We start from the raw sequence: 21,890 nt of genomic DNA on the forward strand, positions 1-21,890 counted from the left end.
CAGTGGGAGCCGTCACTTGTCGCAATAGATGATGGTGGTAGCAGAGTTAGCTCAGGATATTTCCAGTTTCCAGCCCCGCCACGTGGATGCTTCTGCTATGGGCCCAGGGATAGAACTAGTGTACGGGTAATCGCTGGTTGATGCGGACTTGGTGAACCAAACGGCCCTTTTCCAAGCTGCATCTCTGAACTAAACTAAACTGAACAGGGTGACAGGGTGGCGCAGCAGTAGAGCTGCTGCCTCACAGAGCCAGAGTTCAATCCTGACTACGGGTGCTGTCTCTGCGGAGTTTGTACATTTTCCCCGTGACTGCGTGGACTTTCTCCGGGTGCTCCGGTTTCCCCCCACATCCCAAAGACATGTGGACTTGTAGTTTAATTGGCTTCTGTAAATCGCCCCGAGTGTGTAGGATGCGAAAGTGAGATAACATTGAAGTGGTGTACGGTGATTGATGGCTGTAGACGTGGACTCGCTGGGCCAAAGGGTCTGTTCCCACCCCATTCTCTAAACTAAAGACCCAGAAAGAAGATGAGCTTCCAGAAAAAGGATTCAATGGAGAATGAAATCAACTGGATGGAGATCGGGCCACACTTATCAAGTCACGAGAATTCAATAACATTTGAAATTCATACGAAGAACAAAAATAGTTTTACTGAATCAAGAGAGCATGGTAGGTAGAGGCCATCAGACATATTCATATTTATAATCACCAATTACTTTGGTAGCTTTATGGTATACGGTACTAAATTGAAGGTAGACACTAAATTGAAGGTAGACACAAAAAAGGACTTGAACTTTATTTCGCCTTCCATCACAATGAGGAATGTGTAGGAGTCACTGTGGTGGATTTTCATGTTAAAATGTGTTTTTGAGTGATCTGTTACTTTTAATTGTATGACTGACCTGGCCAATGAAATTCCTTGTATGTTGCAAAACATACTTGGCGAATAAAGTGCGATTCTGATTCAGATTCTGAAATAACGTAGCGGGTGAGGCAGCATCTCTGGAGAGAAGGAATGGGCGACGTTTCGGGTCGAGACCCATCTTCAGACTGAATTGACATCACTAAATTGACATTTATGATCCAGATCATAAATGGTTGATTTACAGCTTTTAATGCAAAACTTTTCTACTGCTGCGAGATTTCCCCGTGCCACCTATACACTGCAGATTGTGCTACACCAGCAGGAGAGAATATTTTAGGGACACAAACACAATAGTGTTTCTCCCCCCTTTTTTTCAACATTTTTGTATTATTAATAATATTGGAGATAGTAAAACTTTCTTCCAACAAACAAAAGTCATTCAATTTAGTTGATGATTTTTGTTTGATTTCCTATTATCATTGGCAAGTCCAGCTGGAGAATGGACTGATGTCCACGATATGGGATACACATCATTAAAATAGTTATAATTAAAACCATCACAAACCTTTGAAAGATTGTCGGAAAGTCAACTTCACTGGTATCTGAAAAATAAAAGTATTTACTATCAGCACGGTGGCCCAGCGGTAGAGTTGCTGCCTTACCTCTCGAGACCCAGGTTCGATCCTGATCGTGGGTGCTGTCTGTATGGTGTTTGTACATTCTCCCTGTGACCACGTGGGGTTTCTCCGGGTGCTCCGGTTTAGTCCCACATTCCAAAGACGTGCAGGTTTGTTAGTTAATTGGCTTCCGTAAATTATCCCTAGTGTGAAAGATAGAACTAGAGTACAGGGGATCATTGGTCGGTGCGGATTCGGCGGGCTGTTTCCACACTGCATCTCTAAACTAAAACCAAACCAAGGACAAACTGTTCCTTCTTTTGTTTCCTTCAATCTTTACTAATTGGTGTGGTAATGAATGCATTAACTCCCATGGTCATCTGTGCAGATTTTAATATAATAAAGCAGTCAAGATACCAACAATTTATCAGCTCTTTATCTCTATATTACTAAAACTCTCATCTTGTTTGTTTGTCCGTGTGTTTGCCCGATTTGTATTTGCGCAAAAACGGTACACGAAAGCGTTACAATTTTTGGCCCATCTTACTCACCCTGTCCTGTGATATAAATTAAACAAGTTTTGTTCTGATTGATGGTATATTTTACAAGTTATTGACGTCTAAAACTTAAAAAATAATAAAAATAGCGCCCCCACTTGCCGTCTTTACTTGACAGGGGTCACAAAGGACACCCCATGGGTGCACAGCGCGCCTTGACATGTGTCACAAAGGACACCCCACTGGTCCTCAGAGCGGCCTTTGCACAATTTCAGACCGCCATCTAATTTTCCCGTCACAATGGCGACCCGACGGATCCACGGATAAGTTTCCTTCTATGATAATTTCTGCCCCGACCTTGGGCTGGGGAGGTTGGAGCCGGTGTGGGGACTGGGAGTGGGGAGAGGCCACGCCGGGTACCCTTGGCCTCTCCCACCGCCTCCGCAGTCTCCGGGACACTCACCCCCCACCGACAGCCCCCGCCTCAAACCCTTCCCCTCCCCAGGACGCTCACTCCCCACCCGACAGCCCCCACCTCAAGCCCTCCCCTTCCCCCGTTCCAGGACGCTCGCCCCCCCATGACAGCTCCCGCCTCAAGCTCTCCCCTTTTAATGGCTCCAGAACACTCACCAACCCCGCTCCCCGACATCATCCGCCTCAAGCCCTCCCCCTCTGCCAGCTCTAGGATGCTCCCCCCCCCCCCCCCCCCAACAGCCCCCACCTCAAGCTCTGTCTCGGTTCCAGGACGTTCGCCCCCGCCCCCCCGAGGCCTCCGCCTCAAGTACAACATCATCGCCACCCTGCTGGAGAAAACGGGGCCGGTGGTGGTTTACATCGAGATCCTGGGGAGGTGAGGAGGGAGACAGGGCAGATTGAGGGAGAGGAGGGCGTAGGGAGGGAGAGGAGGGCGTAGGGAGGGAGAGGGAGGGGAAAGTGGGGGTGGTGAGGGTGGAGAGTGGGGGAAGAGGGGGGGGGGGAGATAGATGGAGAGGAGGGGGCTAGGGAGGGGAGAGGGGTTATGGAGGGAGGGAAGGAGTGACTGAGGTTAGGGGAAAGGAGAGGAAGGGAGAGGAGAGGGAGGGAGTGGGGGAGGGGAGGAGGAGAGGGGAAAGAAGAGGGAGGGTGAAGAGGAGGAGGAGGGAGTGCTGGGGGATGAAGGAGGATAGGGGTAGGAAGAGGGATGGCGAGGCGCAGTTGGGAGAGGGTTGCCGTGACACGCATCACAACGGGGATCTCTGGCGTCACAACGGGAACCCGTCAGCCGCGCCTGCGTAGTTGGGGACTATGGGTGAGTGGTGGAATATTGCGTTTGGGGAACGGGACCCAACGGGTCCCACTTGGTCTAGTACTAATTAAAACTAAAAAAGCATATGGCTGGGGTCATAAAGACATCACCTTTAACCACAAGTGGGGTACAAGACTGGAGGATAGGAAATCTTGGTTTTTGAAGGGCCTGTTTCCACACTGTCTCTCTAAACTAAACTAAAACTAAACTTTTCCCTTCCATAAAACTCAGCAGAGATAGGACAGGTGAGTTTTATTTTAGTTTTAATCTAGTTTAGAGATACAGCGTGGAAACAGGCCCTTCAGCCCACCGGGTCCGCGTCGACCAGCGATCCCCACATATCAACACTATCCTACACACACTAGGGACAATTTCTACATTTACCCGCCAATTAACCTACAAACTGAACGTCTTTGGAGTGTGGAAGGAAACCGAGGATCTCGGAGAAAACCCACGCAGGTCACAGGGAGAATGTACAAATTCCGTACAGACAACACCCGTAGTCGGGATTGAACCCGGGTCTCCGGCATTCGCTGTAAGGCAGCAACTCTACCGCTGCACCACCGTGCCGCCATTTGATGAAACCATTTTTAAGGGACTGGATTTATATACACTTGGAAATGCTGGGACTGATTATGAAAAGTCAGCACGGCTTTGGTGAGTGGTAATTCTGAATCACTAATTTGACTAAACTAATTTTCTGAGGAGGTAACCAAAAACATTGATAAAACCAGGGATGTAGGTGTTGTCGATATGGGCATTTCTAAGGCAATTGACAAGGTCCTGTATTGTAATCTGGTCCATAAGATTCAGGCACTTGGGATGCAAGGTGAGCTGGATAATTGGACCCCGTGGTCTTGATGGGGCAAGGGGTAGCATTGGGAAGAGTGCTTTTCCTGAATGGAATTCTGTATCCGGTGATGTACCACGGGGATAATTGGGGGGAATTCTGTTGATTGTGACATTTGTTAACAACTCGAACATAACTGTAGCAGGAATGATCGCTACATTTTCAAATGACATAAAAAACGTCTCAGGCTTCAGCAGATTACATATCAGATGGAAAGTTAAATGGAGCAATGGCAGGTGGAATCTCGGACCGACAAATGTGCAATTATGCATTTTGGGAAATCAAACAGGGCGGCACGGTAGAGTTGCTGCCTTAGAGCGCTTTCAACGACCGAGACCTGGGTTTGATCCCGACTACGGGTGCTGTCTGTACAGAGCTTGTACGTTCTCCCCGTGACCGTGTGGGTTTTTTCCAAGATCTTTGGTTTCCTCCCATACTCCAAAGACGTACAGGTTTGTAGGTTCAATGGCTTGGTATAATTGGCTTGGCTTGGATTCAAGGGATATGGGGAGAAGGCAGGGACGGGTTATTGATAGGGGACGATCAGCCATGATCACAATGAATGGCGGTGCTGGCTCGAAGGGCCGAATGGCCTCCTCCTGCACCTATTTTCTATGTTTCTATAAGTGCAAATGGTCCCTAGTGCGTGTCGGATAGTGTTAATGTGCGGGGATCGCTGGTCGGTGTGGATTCGGAGTGCCTGTTTCCGCACTGTATCTCTAAACTAAATTAATCAGAGGTACAATACATACTGTGAATGATAAGGAACTAAATAATGTTTATGAAGGGTACGGATGTCATGCGCCCTTTTTAGGCCGGGCACCTGAGGATGTCGACCGGATGGCATCACCCTGCTGCAGCTAAATGCGGAAGGTCTAACTGGCTGCAGCGCCTGGAGGGTGTTACATAACTTCTGCTGCCTCAAACACAAGAAGAAGAAGTCCCTAGTGTGTGTGTAGGATAGTGTTAATGTGCGGGGATCGCTGGTCGATACTGGCTCGATGGGCCGAAGGGCCCGTTTCTGCACTGTATCTCTAATCTAAACCAAATCTGAAATATCCGCTAAGGGTTAAAAACTTCAAAGCAGCTCACCATTGGGTTAGAACTGGAAAAATATAGTTATTTGAGAACCACATGGAACAATATGTAACTTTTCCTAATTTGGATCAAATAAAAATTTTCAACCATAACTTTGTTCTTTGTGGAAAGGATAATGACGGGGCAAGCTCAAGATATTCTCGAGGAATAGTATCTCTAACCAGGCAGGCATGACATAACCTGCAGGATTCAACTATTTCATATCAAATTTTTTTTCCAGTTTCTCAGCATTCTTCCTTGTCACTCCTGCAGGCATTTGCCATCTTGCAATGTCACAACGTTTGTAATTTAATCTTTCCTGACTTTCACCCCCTCTGCTCTCTGTATCTTATTATCCGTTCTTCTCTCTCTCTATTCCAAGTGCAGCTGAGAAGTTTGAAGACAAATAAACTGTGGATGCTGCAATCTGGAAGGAAAGAAACAGAACACAAAATGGCATGAGGTAAACTGTTGGGACTGAAGGCAGATAAATCCCCAGGGCCTGGTGGTCTGCATCCCAGAGTACTCAAGGGGATGGCCCTTGAAATCATGGATGCATTGGTGATCATTTATGACTGGATCCGTTCCTGTGGACTGGAGGGTAGCCAATTTAACCCCACTTTTTAAGAAAGGAGGGCGAGATAACAGGGCATTATAGACCAGTTAGCCTGACATCGGTAGTGGGGAAGTTGCTGGAGTCGATTATTAAAGATGTAATAGCAGCGCATTTGGAAAGCAGTGACAGGATCGGTCAAAGTCAGCATGGATTTATGAAGGGGAAATCATGCTTGACTAATCATCTGGAATTTTTTTGAGGATGTACCAAGTAGAATGGATAAGGGAGAGCCAGTGGATGTGGTGTATCTGGACTTTCAAAAAGCCTTTGACAAGAGATCAGTGTGCGAAATTAGAGCACATGGTATTGAGGGGAGGGTATTGACATGGATAGAGAACTGGTTGGCAGACAGGAAGCAAAGAGTAGGAATTAACGGGTCCTTTTCAGAATGGTGGGCAGTGACTAGTGGTGTGCCACAAGGCTCGGTGCTGGGACCCCAGTTATTTACAATATATATTAACGATTTAGACGAAGGAATTAAGTGTGACATCTCCAAGTTTATGGATGACACAAAGATGGGCGGCAGTGTGAGCTGCGAGGAGGATACTATGAGGCTGCAGGGTAACTTGGATACGTTGGATGAGTGGGCAGATGCATGGCAGATACAGTATAATGTGGATAAATGTGAGGTTATCCACTTTGGTGGCACGAACAAGAAGGCAGATTATTCTCTGAATGGTGTCAGATTCGGAAAAGGGGAGGTGCAATGAGACCTGTGCGTACTTGTACATCAGTCACTGAAAGCAAGCACACAGGTACAGCAGGCTGTGAAGAAAGCAAATGGCATGTTGGCCTTCATAACGAGAGGATTTGAGTATAGGACCAAGAAGGTCCTACTGTAGTTGTACAGGGCCTTAGTGAGACCACACCTGGAGGATTGTGTACAGTTTTGGCCTCCTAATTTTCAGAAGGATATTCTTGCTATTGAGGGAGTACAGTGTAGGTTCTCCAGGTTAATGCCCGGGATGGCGGGACTGACATATGATGAAAGAATGGGTCGACCGGGCTTATATTCACTGGGATTAGAAGGATGAGACGGGATCTCATAGAAACGTATACAATTTTTAAGGGATTGGACAGGCTAGATGCAGGAATAATGTTCCCGATGTTGGAGGAGTCCAGAACCAGGGCTCACAGTTTAAGAATAAGGGGTAGGCTATTTAGAACGGAGATGAGGAAAAGCGTTTTCACCCAGAGAGTTGTGAATCTGTGGAATTCTCTAACACAGAAGGCAGCGGAGGCCAATTCTCTGGATGCTTTCAAGAGAGTTAGATGGAGCTCTTAAAGATAGCGGAGTCAGGGGATATGGTGAGAAGACAGGAACGGGGTACCGAATGTGGATGATCAGCCATGATGACAATGAATGGCGCTGCTGGCTTGATGGGCCGAATGGCCTACTCCTGCACCTATTGTCTATCGTCTATTGTCTATAATGGGCAGATGGGACTGGTGGGTGATGGATGGGAAACAAAAGGGAGAGAAACTCAGTGGAGAAGTGAGTGTGTGTGGGAGAAAAACACCAGGGGTAAAGGGCCTGCCCCACTTTCCCGAGTCCTCTGCCGAGTTGAAAGGACCTTAAAAAAAATCATTTTTGTGTTCTACGAACTCTTCCTCCCGACTATCTTTTTACTCGTGGACTTTTTTGTCATGCTGGAAAAAACGTCCCAACTTACCTGATGTCCCGAGTACCGACGGCTGGCATAGCGAGCCGCCACGATATATCTACGCACTCCTACGGCAAATCAAGGGGAAAACTCAGGAGAATTCGTGAGTAACTCGGGAAAGTGGGACAGGCCCTAAGGGTTACTTGAACATAGAAAATTCATTGTTCATACTGTTGTGTTGCAAGACATATTCATGAGGGGTGGGAAGATTGCAACCTTCACGTGGTACGCCCTGTTTCCACGAATGCAATCAACCTGGCGTGCACAATCTAATAAGATCAAATAGAACAAGTTGTTCTACAACTTTAGGCTGTGCACGCCATACGGAAGAAGAAGAAGATATTCATGTCTAAAGTTCCAGTAGTAAAGCAAGACCATTCGGCCCATCAACTCTACTCCATCATTCAATCATTGCTGATCCATCTTTCCCTCTCAACCTCATTCTCCTGCCTTCACCCCATAATCCCTGATGCATGTACTTATCAACAATATATCTATCCCCACCTTAAGAAATATACATTGACGGCCTCAACAGCTGTCTGTGGCAATGAATTCCACAGATTCACCACCCTCTGACTAAAGAAATTCCTTCTCAACTCCTTTCTAAAGTTACGTCCTTTTATTCTGTGGTTGTGCCCTCTGGTCCCAGACTCTCCCACTAGTAGAAACATCCTCTCCACATCCACTCTATCCAGGCCGTTCAATATTTTCAATGAGGTCTCCCCTCATCCTTTAAAACTCCAGCCCAGTGCCGTCAAACGCTCATCATATGTTAATTGTTCTAATTGATATTGTTCTTCCAACTTGCATTCGGCCGCTCAGCAGCAATGAAAAAGGCCAAGGACAAGATTGTGTGGAGTGGGAAGTAGAGTTAAAATTACAAACAGAAGTCCGTGGGGGCTGTTGCAGAGATAATGCAGATGTTCCACAAATGGGCAGTGGGCAGGTGCTATAGACCTGCACGGGAAGGTAGATGCTCCCGCCCCCACGAGTCTCGGGCAGATGGGGTTCGTCAGCCTGGGAAGGCAGTCTGTCTACGAGAAGGAAAACTCTGATTTAAAACCTCCACTGCCTTGTGGCCATATCCAGCCATGGAAAAAGTTCCAGGAGTAAACCTCAAGAAAATCCGGAGTCGGAGCCCCTAAGGCAGTTCATCGTTGTCCACAACCTCACTCTGGCAGCTCCTGCGACGGCAGTTGCCAAACTGTAACGGCCCTGCTGTTCCTTTGGATCGATCAGCGACGTGGAGAGGGGGAACGTGCTGCATGGGCAACAGCCTGTCCTCCATATGACATAGCCCAGGCTTGCAGCAGACCACACATCACCTGCAAACTAGGATGCATTGTGTGGGCCTACTACTCCACAAATGATCACCATACATAGTCTATGTTTGCTTTCACTAATGTAGGCGAGGCCACATTGTGAGAATTGAAATCCAGTGAACAAGGATGGAAGGGGTGCAGGTGAAGTGAGTCTCTGCCTCACTGGTTAAATTCATGGGTAGTCATAGAATCAGAGTTGTACAGCGTGGAAATAGGTCCTTCGGCCCAAATTGTCCATGCCCTCCAAGACTTATTTGCTTGCATTTGACCCATATCCTTCTAAATCTTTCCCATCCATGTTCCTGTCTGAATGTCTTGTAAACAATATCATTATACCCACCTACACCGTTGCCAATGGTAGCACAATTCCTGTGTGAAATCATTTCTTCTTGAGTCCCATTTAAATCTTTCTCCTCTCACTTTAAATTACGCCCTCTAGATTTAGACTCTTCTGCTTGGAGAAAAAAAAAATCAGACCATCCACCGTATATACACCTCTGATTTTATACACCTCTACAAAGTCACTCCTCAATGCTCTTCACTCCAGAAAACCCAACCTATCCAGTTTCTACTTCGAACCCAAGCTCTCCAGTCAGTGTTATCCTCGTGAATCTTTTCTCCGATTTTGCTAGTTTAATGACATTCTTCCTGCAGATGGGTGACCAGTCTGTACACAATGGTCCAAGTGTGCCTGTTCCTATGGAGTCGAGGGGGGAGGTAAAGGGACAGGTGTTGCATCTCCTGCGGTTGCAAGGGAACTGCTGAGAGGATCACTGGCACCCAGCTCCCCAGTCTGGAGGACATCTACCGGACCCGCTGCATCCGGAGGGTCAAGGGCATCCTTAGAGACAGCACACACCCTGGACACTGTCTCTTCACCCTTCTGCCCTCAGGAAGACGATACAGGATACTGAGCGCCCGCACGACAAGACTGAAAAACAGCTTCTACCATAGAGCTGTGACACTACTGAACTCTATCCCCCTCCCACATTGATCCCCCCCCTCTCTCTCACACACCCGCCAATACTCCTGTATGTTTATGGTTATAGTTAAATTTTTTAATAGTTCTTTTTTTTTAAATTGTATTTTTATACTTATATTCCTGTGCAGCTGGAGGACTGCTCCAACAGAATTTCGTTGTCTTGTACAATGACAATAAAGATTATCTTATCTTATCTTATCTTAAGGGAAAGTACCCGTGAAGGAGGTGGTTTGGATAGGAAGGGACGAATTGACCAGGGAGTTTCGGAGGGAACAGTCTCTGCGGAAAGCAGAAAGGGGAGGTGATGGGAAGATGTGGTCAGTGGTGGGATCTCGTTGGGGGTGGCGAAAATGCTGGAGGATTATTTGCTGCAGGCGATGGCTGATTGGGTGGAAGGTGAGGGCAAGGGGGACTCTGTCCTTGTTACGAATGGGGGGGGGGGGAGGGAAATAAGAGTGGAGATGCGGGATATCGAGGAGACCCTAGTGAGAGCCTCATCTATAATGCAAGAGGGGATCCCCCATTTCCTAAAGAATGAGGACATCTCCGATGCCCTGGTGTGGAGCACCTCATCCTGGGCACAGATGCGGCATAGGCGTAGGCGTAGGAATTGGGAGTAGGGGATAGAGTCTTTACAGGAAGCAGGGTGGGAAGAAGTGTAGTCATGATAGTTATAGGAGTCAGTAGGTTTGTAATAGATGTCGGTCAATAGTCTGTTTCCTGGGATGGAGATAGTGAGATCTAGAAACGGTAGGGAGATGTCGGAGATGGTCCAGGTGAATTTGAGTGCCGGATGGAAATTAGTGGTGAAGTTGATGAAGTGAATGAGTTCTGCATGGGTGCAGGGGGTAGCACCAATGCAGTCGTCAATGTAGCGGAGGTAGAGGTCGGGGGTTCCCTGTTCCAGGCGTACACTGACCCTATCCCCGAACTCTACCTCCGCTAAATTGATTGCATCGGTGCTACCTCCTGCACCCATGCAGAACTCACTGACTTCATCAACGTCACCACTAATTTCCATCCGGCACTCAAAGTCACGGAGCATCTCCAGAGTAAGAATTAGATGCAAAGTTTTTCTTCATTTTAGTTGCTTTGAAATGTTAATAAAAGTCTCCTACATTTCAAATATAGTAGCGGCGAGGGCAAACTTTGTGAATGTTATATCTTCTCTGGATTAACCGTTTGCCTTAAGGAGAATTAAATAAATTATAAGAAAATTACTGTATTATGTTGCTACTTTAAAATGTTGGGCACATGATTTTATAAATGAAGCAAATTCTATCCCCTGCCCCTCATGGGCTTTTCCAGTGAGTCATGTAAACACTGACTGTTTTGGAAAGAAGTCATGACCAGCAGGCATGATGTTCTGTGACTATGAGAAAGGTTTTCATCAGACTCGGACGGAAGGAGGATCTTGGAATCATTTAACTGGAATTACCATTGATTAACATCCAGGTACACCAAATATTTGCAAGACAAATGATATGATTTCCTTCTCATAGAGTCATAGTCATACAATGTCAACAGGCCCTTCTGCCTAACTTGCCCACACCGGCCAACATGTCCCAGCTGCACTAGGCCCACCTGCCTAGTTTGGTCCAAATCCCTCCAAACCTGTCCTATCCATGTACTGAAGAAGGGTTTCGGCCCGAAACTTCGCCTATTTCCTTCGCTCCATAGATGCTGCTGCACCCGCTGAGTTTCCCCAGCAATTTTGTGTACCTATCCATGTACTTGTCTGTTTCTCAAATGTTGAAATAGTCCCTGCCTCAACTACCTCCTCTGGCAGCTTGTTCCATACACCCACCACCCTTTGTGTGAAAAAGCTACCCCTCGGATTCCTATTAAATCTTTTTCCCCCTTCACGCTAAACCAATGCCCTCTGGACCTCGATTCACCTACTCTGGCGAAGAGACTCTGTGCATCTACCTGTTCTATTCCTCTCATGATTTTATACACAGGGATTCTGTGTATGAGGATTTTAGTATACGAGTACATGTACTGAACCTTGATCCAGTTATAGAAGATGCTGGTGAGACCACACTTAGAATGGTGTGTATGAATCTAACCTCCCCACCCCACAAAGAATATACTTGTGATGTGTGAAGATATACAGCAGTACAGATTCATTCCTATGACAGGATTTTAAAAGTGATTAAGCACACGATGCCTATAATCGACTTGAGAGAATGAAACAGATACCGGGCAGAAATAAACAAAATTCCAACAGGCAAATGAAGAAATGATGAGGGAATGCTCTTTCTCAGGCGGATAGGCAGCATCTCTGGAGAGAAGGAATGTGTGATGTTTCGGGTCGAGACCCTTGTTCAGACCCGAAACGTCACCCATTCCTTCTCTCCTGAGATGCTGACTGTCCTGCTGAGTTATTCCAGCTTTTTGTGCCTATCTTCGATTTAAACCAGCATCTGCAGTTCCTTCCTACACAGGGAATGATGTTTCACCTGGCTGCGAGCTCCAGAACCAGGTGTTGGCTATTCTGGACGGAGTACAAAATAAATGTTCCACCCAGAGCACCGTGAACCTTTGGAACTCTCTTCTCAAGGGAACTTAGGGTAATTAATGTATATTTATGACAGATATAATTTTTATTGTAGATGTGAAAGGAATCTAGCATGAGGTGGCTACTGCAAGTAAATGTCAGAAGTAAAATATCAGCGAGAATCTTACTGAATGGTGTTTAAAGCAAAAAGCTTCCTCCTGCTTCAAGTTCTTATATTCTTAAAGACTGAATGAAACTGGTCAGCTGGTAAATTGGGCAGGGCAATGGCAGGTGCAATAAAATCCTGATAAACATGAGGTGATGCATGTTGATGCAAGTTGGTGAGGGTGGGGCTCAGATAAGGATGGGACATAGAGTATGAAAGGTCGGGGCTTAGGCAGTGTTGAGGAGCAAAGTGCAGATGTCCAACGATCCCTAAAAGAGACAGTGCTTGTAAGTGTCATTCAGGCAGCAGAAGACACATTTGGCATCAAAAGCCAGGGCATTGAATACAAGTGCAGGAAAATCTTGGTACAACTTTATAAAATATTGATTATGTCACAATGAAATATTGAGAGCAATTCTGGTCACAACACTATAGGAATGACGTGATTCTGGTACACTGAGTCACTTTTCTCCCCATTTTTAATCCGTGCTGAACAATATTTAACATCATTTATATTCACCATTTCCCCTTTCCTTTGTTGCATTTACAATTGCCAACTTTCTATGATTGTCCTAGTGTCTTAAACGGTTGGGAATGATCTACATTGTGAGCTAGTAAAAGGTGCAAAGTGCTGGAGTAACTCAAAGTGACAGGCAGCATCTCTGAAGAACATGGATAAGTGATGTTTCAGGTTGGGACCGTTCTTCAGACTGGTCTCGAAATAAAAACATCATCTATCCAAGTTCTCCAGAGATGCTGCTTGACTTGCTGAGTTACTCCAGCACATTGTGTCTATTTTTGTAAACCAGTATCTGCAGTTCCTTGTTTCTACATGATTGTAAAATACCGAGGTGAGATATCATGGGGGGGCATCTTGTTTATCTGCAACAGTTCCATCAATTCGTGTAAAAAAGAGGATGGATAAGACAAATTGACAAGATGAGAGTTGAACTGCACACTTTCCTTGTGGGCCTGGCCCACTAGAGCGATTTTTCAGGCGACTGTCAAGTCGTAGCAGGTCGCTGAAAAACTGGCGACTGGAACGGCGACTGTCAGAGTGGAACACATACACACATCACTTCCTTCACCGGCCAGTTATGCAGGTGGGGACAGGGCAAGCGGGGGGGGGGAGCGCTGTCTGAGTGAAATTCACATGGTGCAAGGCCAATGTGATACAGACACACACCGCGATGAACAGGAAGGTTGGCGCTGTAATTAAGATGGTGAAAGCACAGTGTACGGGAAGGGTCACTTTAGTCCTTTAAAAGAGGGGGAGTGACAGGGTGGGAAGAGGGAGTGGAGACAACTTTTAAGAAGCCAGAGATACACGGCTGTGAAGCTCGGCGGACATTAACATGGCAACCCATAGGGTCCTCCTGGCGACCCACCTACGGCACGAGAATTCTCGCTACGCTTCATGGTGGCTTCATTCCGGTCGGCGCTAATTTTTCAACATGTTGAAAAATTCACGGCGAGCATAATGGGGCCGCAACCAGTTCCCAGAATGCGGGAACTCCTCACGACCATGAAGGCGACTCCCCAGACAACCACCCGCGAACATATGGCGAACATGAGGCGAGCGCAGAGTCTCCTGCAGTCGCCTAAAAAGTCTCCTAAGTGGGACAGGCCCATTAGCGTAACATAATATCTCACAATAAGCACTCCTGCCTTTTACACATATCGCCACATCAGCTCTGGGGCATGCACTGCTTCGTAATGTACACTTGTTTTTGTATTTATCTGCCACAAATAGATTTTGAAAATAAATAACAACAAAGCAGCACCTAATACTTATGTTTCCTTTAACCTGAATAATTGCAGCAGAAAATATTACTTTCCACTTTGCCCAATAAATGAAACGAAATATTGACTAATTTGACCTTCTGTCTCAATTCTAATTTAGATATTCAAAACAATTCAATTATTATTGAATCTGACAGGTGGGCAGAATGATCATCTTATTGTGCCTTTAAGAGGGCGGACGCGGTAGAGCTACAGTGCCGGAGTCCCGAGTTCGATCCTGACGACGGGTGCTGTCTGTACGGAGTTTGTACGTTCTCCCCGTGACCGTGTGGGTTTTCTCAGAGATCTTCGGTTTCCTCCCACATTTCAAAGACGTACATGTATGTAGGTTAATTGGCTTGGTATAAGTGTAATTTGTCCCTAGTGTGTGTAGGATAGTGTTAATGTGTGTGTGCTATATCTCTAAGCTAAACGAAACAGGGAAGATTCACAAGGATGTTGCCAGAACTTGAGAGTCTGAGCTATAGGGAGAGATTGGGCAGGCTAGGAGTTTATTCCTTGGAGTGTAGGAGGTTGAGGGGTGATCTTATAGAAGTGTATAAAATCACGAGGGGAATAGATTAGGTAAATGTATAGTCTTTTATCCAGAGTAGGGGAATCAAGAACCAGAGGACATAACTTTGGAAAGATTTAATAGGAACCCGAGGAGCAACATTTGGACATAAAGAAGGCCAAGGGCCTGTTTACATGCTGTATGACTCTAAATATAATTTTATGTATTCAATTATAAATCATCCAAACATAAAAAAATGGGGTACTTTCCGGACCAATCCACATTTATGGACAGAACAAGTGAAAAAGGCCCTCACACGTGTCTCCTCGGAACCCCGCAGCTCCGCCCTTGCTCCTCCTCGTCACAACGGGGACAGAGAGAGTCCCCCTGGTCCTCACCTTTCACCCCGCCAGCCATCGTATACAACACAAAATCCTCTGACACTTCCGCCACCTCCAACGGGATCACACTACCAGCCACATCTTCCCATCTACAACCCTTTCCACCTTCCGCAGAGACCGTTCCCTCCGCAACTCCCTGCTTAACTCATCCCTTCCCACCCAAACCACCGGGTACTTTCCCCTGCAACCACAACACCCGTCCCTATACCTTCTCCCTCAACTCTGTCCAGGGACCCCGACAGTCCTTTCAGGTGAGGCAGAGGTTCACTTGCACCTCCTCCAACCTCATCTACTGTATCCGTTGTTTAAGATGTGGATTCTCATACATCGCCGAGACCAAATATAGACCGGGCGATCGTTTCACTGAACACCTTCGACCCTTCGGCCTACCTGGTCTCCCAGTTGCCAAACACTTTAATTCCCAAAGTGACCTTTCTGTCCTCGGCCTCCACCATTGTCAGAGTGAGGCCCAACGCAAATTGGAGGAACACATTTCATTTGGGCAGCTTACAACCCAGTGGTATGAAAATGGATTTCTCTAACTTCAAGTAACTCCTGCAGCTGTATTCCCGCTCTTTCCATCCCTACCCACCCAAGTTGTACCAGCTACAAAGTCGTCTTGTTGAGTCTCATTGTCTGTAACTCATTTTCACCTAGCACACAGCTAACAATGTTTCCTTTCTCACTGTTACTTTTTTGCATATCTATCATTCATTTGTTCTATATCTCTCTATATCATCGTCTATATCTCCTGTTTCCCTTTCCCCTGACTCGGTCTGAAGACGGGTCTCGACTTGGAACGTCACCTATTGCTTTTCTCCAGAGATGCTGCCTGTCGCCCCTGTTACTCCAGCATTTTGTGTCTATCTTCTGTGTAAACCAGCATCTGCAGTTCCTTCCTCCACAAAACACTTGCATTAACTGGTCAGCATATTATTAATTTGCTGCAAAGATACATTTGTTTGGTGTCTTAGATTTACAGTACCCGTAGCAGTGGCCATCAATTGGAGTTCCAGCCTTCCCTCGTTACACAGTGATTGCTGTGGGCAGTGGGAGGCTGTTGAGGATGATGTGTTTGAATGGTTTCAAAGCTTTGTTCACTGATAATACACAGTGATGCTCCCATCACTGAGGAAGATGAGGAAGGACATTCTTGCTACTGAGGGAGTGCAGGGTCGGTTTACAAGGTTAATTCCCGGGATGGCGGGCCTGTCATATGTTGATAGATTGGAGCGAGTGGGCTTGTATTCACTGGAATTTAGAAGGATGAGTGGGTAACTTATTGAAACATATCAGATTATAAAGTGTTTGGACACTAGAGGCAGGAAACATGTTCCCAATGTTGGGGGAGTCCAGAACCAGGGGCCACAGTTTAAGAATAAGGGGTAAGCCATTTAGAACGGAGATGAGGGAAATACTTTTTCACAAAGAGAGTTGTGAGTCTGTGGAATTATCTGCCTCACATGGCGGTGGAGGCAGGTTCTCTGGAATGCTTTCAAGAGAGAGTTAGATAGAGCTCTTAGGGATAGCGGAGTAAAGGATATGGGGAGAAGGAAGGAGCGGGGTACTGATTGTGGATGATCAGCCATGATCACATTGAATGGCGGTGCTGACTCGAAGGGCCGAACGGCCTACTCCTGCACCTATTGTCTATCAGGATGGGGCAAGGCTGGAGGGGGGGGGGGGGGCATTTGAAGGAAGTCCTTTGTTTGGATAGACCCAGGTAGGGAGGCGTGCCTTGCCCGGTCTCCCGAGAGATCATGTTGTTTTTTGTCTGGTGCCTACAATAACCCGCAGGAAGAATTGAGCGGCTCAGGCTGCCCACAGGTGAAGGCAAAGGGGCCAGTGGATGTTCAGACTGAGACATATTGTGCCGCAAAAGAAAATATCAACTATGTCCAAAGGTTACTGAGGAGGGCAAATAGACACAAAAATGCTGGAGTAACTCAGCGGGACAAGACTGCATCTCTGGAGAGAAGGAATGGGTGGCGTTTCGGGTCGAGACCCTTCTTCAGACATAGGAACAATCCAGATAGTCCACCACTCCACCCATTGCCCAAGTCCCTGCAAGCTCTTTCCAAGTTTCAGTAGCCTTTTGAATGTGCAAAGAGAAACGCGTTTGTTTCTTTTGCCAAACAACTTCACTGTGTGTCCGGCGTTACTCCAGCATTTTTGTGTGTCTGTCTTCGGCGTGAACCACACAAAATAGCCGCTGTTACTTGTCCCCGGTGAATGAACGCAGCCGCCCCCAGATGCTACAAGGGATCTCACCCTCACCTTTGGTCGCGTCTGCCATGATTCCAAGCCGTGCCTCTCCGCTCCCTTCACACTACACACACTTGTCCTTTGTCCCAGTCGGAGAAGCCACTTCCTGGGACGCCGAGGTTCTGCCCCCACCCACCTCTTCTCCCCGCCTCTCTGGCAACAATTGGCCCACTGGTTGTCAGTCAGCAAGACAGACACACAATGCTGGAGTAACTCAGTGGGACATCTCTGGAGGGAAGGAATGAGCGTATCTGGAGAGAAGGAATAAGATGAAAGTGTCATCTTACAGTAAGAAGGAACTGCACATGCTGGTTTAAGCAATAAGTAGACGCAAAATGCTGGAATAACTCAAGAGAGAGTTAGATTGAGCTCTTATGGCGAACGGAATGAAGGGATATGGGGTAAAAGCAGGAACAGGATACTAATTCTGAATGAGCATCTCTGGATAGAAGGATTCAGTATCTCTGGAGAGAAGGAATAAGATGACAGTGTGTAAGAAAGAATTGCACATGCTGGTTTAAGCCAAAGATAGACACAAAATGCTGGAGTAACTCAAGAGTTAGATTTGGCTCTTAGGGCTAACGGAATCAAGGGATATGAGGAAAAGCAGGAACAGGGTACTGATTCTGGATGAACGGCAATGAATGGCGGTGCTGGATCGAAGGGCCGAATGGCCTACTCTTGCACCTATTTTCTATGTTTCTAACTCAGTGGGATAGGCCGCATCTCTGAAGAGAAGAAATAAGGTGACAGGTTACAGGTCGAGATCCTCCTTCAGACTGAGAGTCAGGGGAGAGGGAGGCTAGAGATATGGAAGGGTATGGTGTGAAAACGACAGTTCAAAGCAGACAGTGATCAAGGTAGAATGGTTCATTGTAAACTGGGGAGAAGGTGACAATGAGGCATACAATCAGTATGCCTGAAGAGTGGTCTTGATGCGAAACATGATCCCTTTCCTTCTCTCCAGAGATCTTGCCTGTCCCGCTGAGTTACTCCAGCATTTTGTGTCTATCTTCGGTGTAAAGCAGCATCTGCAGTTCCTTCCTACACAATCAGTAAAATTAATCAAGAGGACAGTGAAACCAGTCAAAGAACTAGGGTAGGGGAGGGATTGGAGGAACAGCATCTCATATTTCGCTTGGGCAGCTTACAACCAAGCGGTATGAATACTGTTTTCTCTAACTTCAAGTAACCCTTGCATTGCCTCTCTCTCCCACCCTAGTCATCCTACTAGTTTCACTGTCCTCCTGATTAATTTTACTGATTGTGTGCCTCCTTGTCACCTTCCCCTCAGCCAACAATGAACCATTCTACATTTCCTTGATCATCATCTGCTTTGACCTGTGTAGGAAGGAACTGCAGATGCTGGTTTACACCAAAGATAGACACAAAATGCTGGAGTAACTCAGTGGGGCAGGCAGCATCTCTAGAGTGAAGGAAAGGGTGACGCTGTGAATCAAGACGCTTCTTCAGCCTGAGAATCAGGGGAAATGGAACAAGAGAAATAGATGGCGATACAGAAAGATATAAAACAAAGAAATGAAAGGCCTGCAAAAAAGTAACGATGATCATGGAAATGGTCTATTGTTGGCTGCGGGCTAATTGATAACGAGTTATACGGACAATGAAACTCACCAGGACACCAATAGAATGGGGAAGGACGGAGAGAGAAGGATGCAAGGGTTACTTGAGGTATAGGAACATCGCCTGCAGTTGCCTGGGGAGGGGCTAGTTTGGGTGGGAAGGGGTGAGCTAACCAGGGAGTTGTGGAGGGATCGGTCACTGCGGAAGGCGGAAAGGGATGGAGATAGGAAGCTGTGACTAGTGATGGGAACCTGTTGAAGGCGGGGAAATTTTTTTTGCAAGTCTTCCATTTCTTTGTTCTATATCTCTCTATATCGCTGCCTAGATCTCTCATTTCCCTTACCCCAGACTCTCAGTCCTTAACCAAAGACACACAACCCATCATCCAACGAGAGTTTTGCAAGATCCTCTCTCGCTGCTCCCCCTCCGTGATTCCTCCTGCTCTACGACTCTACGACCACGTTCAGATTTACTCGTTCTCGCCTAGTCCACAGCTAACAATGGCCTTTCTCCTTGATCATCGTTACGTTTTTGCATATCTTTCATTCATTTGTTCTCTATCTCTCTACATCACCGTCTATATCTCGAGTCTCCCGCTCCCCTGACTCTCCGTCTGAAGTGGGGTCGAGACCCGAAACGTCACACATTCCTTCTCTCCAGAGATGCTGCCTGACCTGCTGAGTTACTCCAGCATATTGTGTCTATCTTCACATGAAATTTGATAGTGTTGTGGATTGTGAGGAAAGTGATCTACAGTACGTCTGAGGCAGAATATAGATTAGACGGAAGGTTAGATGAAGCATTGGAAATTTTATCTTGAGAAGTGTAAGGTGGTGCAACTGGGAAGTCAAATAGAGGTTTGATACAGTAAATGGTAGGATGCTAAGAAATATCGATGGACAGAAACCAAGGGCTCCAAGTTCATAGTTCCCTGGGAGTGGCAATACAGTTCAGTAGAAGGCACATAGAAAGCTTGCCTTCATAGGTCAGGGTATCGAATATAAGTTGCAACTTGGTTGGCACATTAGCACAGCGGTAGAGTTGCGGCTTTACAGCACTTACAGCGCCAGAGACCCCGGGTTCGATCCTGACTACGGATGCTGTCTGTACAGAGTTTGTACGTTCTCCTCGTGTCCTGTGCGGGTTTTCTCCAAGATCTTCAGTTTCCTCCCATGCGGTTTGGAGGTTAATTGGCTTGGTATATTAAAAAAGGAATTTCCCTAGCATAGGATATTGTTGATGTGCAGAGATCGCTGGGTGGTGCGGACTCAGTGGGCCGAAGAGCCTGTTTCCACGCTGTATCTCACAGCTAAACTAAACTAAAAAAACTACCAAACACTGTTTAGGCCACACTTGGATTGTTGTCTGCAGTTCGGGTCACCACACCATAGAGAATGCAGAGAAGATTCATCAGCTTGTTAACTGGGTGGGGGTCTTTAGTTATGGAGGGAGATTGAATAGGGTGGGCTTACTTTTTGCTGCAAAGGAGTCTGAAGGGTCGCCTGATAGCAGTATATAAGACTATGGGAGGCAGAGGCAGAGTAGATAATATAAATCTTTTTCCCGTGGTGGTGGTATCAAGAACAAAAGGGTGTAGGGTTTAAGATGAGAAGAAGGGGTTTTAATGGGGATTTTAGAGGTAAGTTTGCTTTTGGTTGATGTCTGGAATGGCGATGGTAGAATTAGATGCAATTACAACTTGTAAGACATTTAGACAGACATTTGTTGGCAAGGATAGAAGATTTGTTCATATTGATCCATATCCCACTATTCCCTGCATACCCATGTGCCTATCCAAAAGCCATCATTGTACCTGCCATCATCATACCTGCCTCCACCACCACCCCTGGCAGTGCTTTCGAAGCACCCATCACTCCTGGGGTAAAAAACATGTCCCACACATCTTCTTTAAACTTTGCCCCTTGTTCCTCATCCTTACTCTTCCAAAGTCCACAATCAGTTCCTTGGTCTTACTAACATTGAGAGCCAGGTTGTTGCGCTGGCCCCATTTGATCAGTCAATCGATCTCCCTCATGAACTCGGAGTTATCGACATCTGCAATTCGTCCAACAACGGTTGTGTTGTCGACAAGCTTGAAGATGGAGTTTGCACTGTGTCTAGATCTACAGTCGTGAGGAGAGAGTGAGTAAGGCAGGGGGCTGTGAGGTGCTCCTGTGCTGATGATTATAGAAACATAGAAACATAGAAACATAGAAAATAGAAAATAGGTGCAGGAGTAGGCCATTCGGCCCTTCAAGCCTGCACTGCCATTCAATATGATGATGGCTGATCATCCAACTCAGTATCCTGTACCTGCCTTCTCTCCATACCCCCTGATCCCTTTAGCCACAAGGGCCACATCTAACTCCCTCTTAAATATAGCCAATGAACTGGCCTCAACTACCTTCTGTGGCAGAGAATTCCACAGATTCACCACTCTCTGTGAAAAAAAATGTTTTTTCTCATCTCGGTCCTAAAAGACTTCCCCCTTATCCTTAAACTGTGACCCCTTGTTCTGGACTTCCCCAACATCGGGAATAATCTTCCTGCATCAAGCCTGTCCAACCCCTTAAGAATTTTGTAAGTTTCTATAAGATCCCCCCTCAATCTTCTAAATTCTAGTGAGTACAAGCCTACTCTATCCAGTCTTTCTTCATATGAAAGTCCTGCCATCCCAGGAATCAGTCTGGTGAACATTCTCTGTACTCCCTCTATGGCAAGAATGTATTTTCTCAGATTAGGAGACCAAAACTGTATGCAATACTCCAGGTGTGGTCTCAACTGCAGTAGAACCTCCCTGCTCTTATACTCAAATCCTTTTGCTATGAATACTAACATACCATTCACTTTCTTCACTGCCTGCTGCACCTGCATGCCTACTTTCAATGACTGGTGTACCATG

At 46.4% G+C, this 21,890-nt stretch overlaps 1 protein-coding gene across 2 annotated transcripts in view; it reads right to left on the reverse strand.

Annotated features, from left to right (window-relative positions):
• LOC116972107 (caspase-6-like) overlaps positions 1-17,479 on the reverse strand; it is a 35,857-nt gene extending 18,378 nt beyond the window's left edge. Inside the window, exons 1-2 of one of the 2 annotated variants that reach the window (XM_033019469.1) lie at positions 17,417-17,479; positions 1,432-1,468 (exon numbers count right to left, since the gene is read on the reverse strand). In XM_033019469.1, coding sequence (XP_032875360.1) covers positions 1,432-1,468; positions 17,417-17,435 — 56 coding nt within the window. In that variant the 5' untranslated portion in view covers positions 17,436-17,479. Of the gene's footprint in view, positions 1-1,431; positions 1,469-17,410 lie in introns of both variants that reach the window. The other variant, XM_033019461.1, reaches the window with a different exon arrangement.
• Between the last annotated feature and the right edge of the window lie 4,411 nt (positions 17,480-21,890).

The sequence above is a fragment of the Amblyraja radiata genome, chromosome 1, assembly GCF_010909765.2.
Source record: "Amblyraja radiata isolate CabotCenter1 chromosome 1, sAmbRad1.1.pri, whole genome shotgun sequence".
NCBI classification, from domain to species: Eukaryota; Metazoa; Chordata; class Chondrichthyes; order Rajiformes; family Rajidae; genus Amblyraja; species Amblyraja radiata.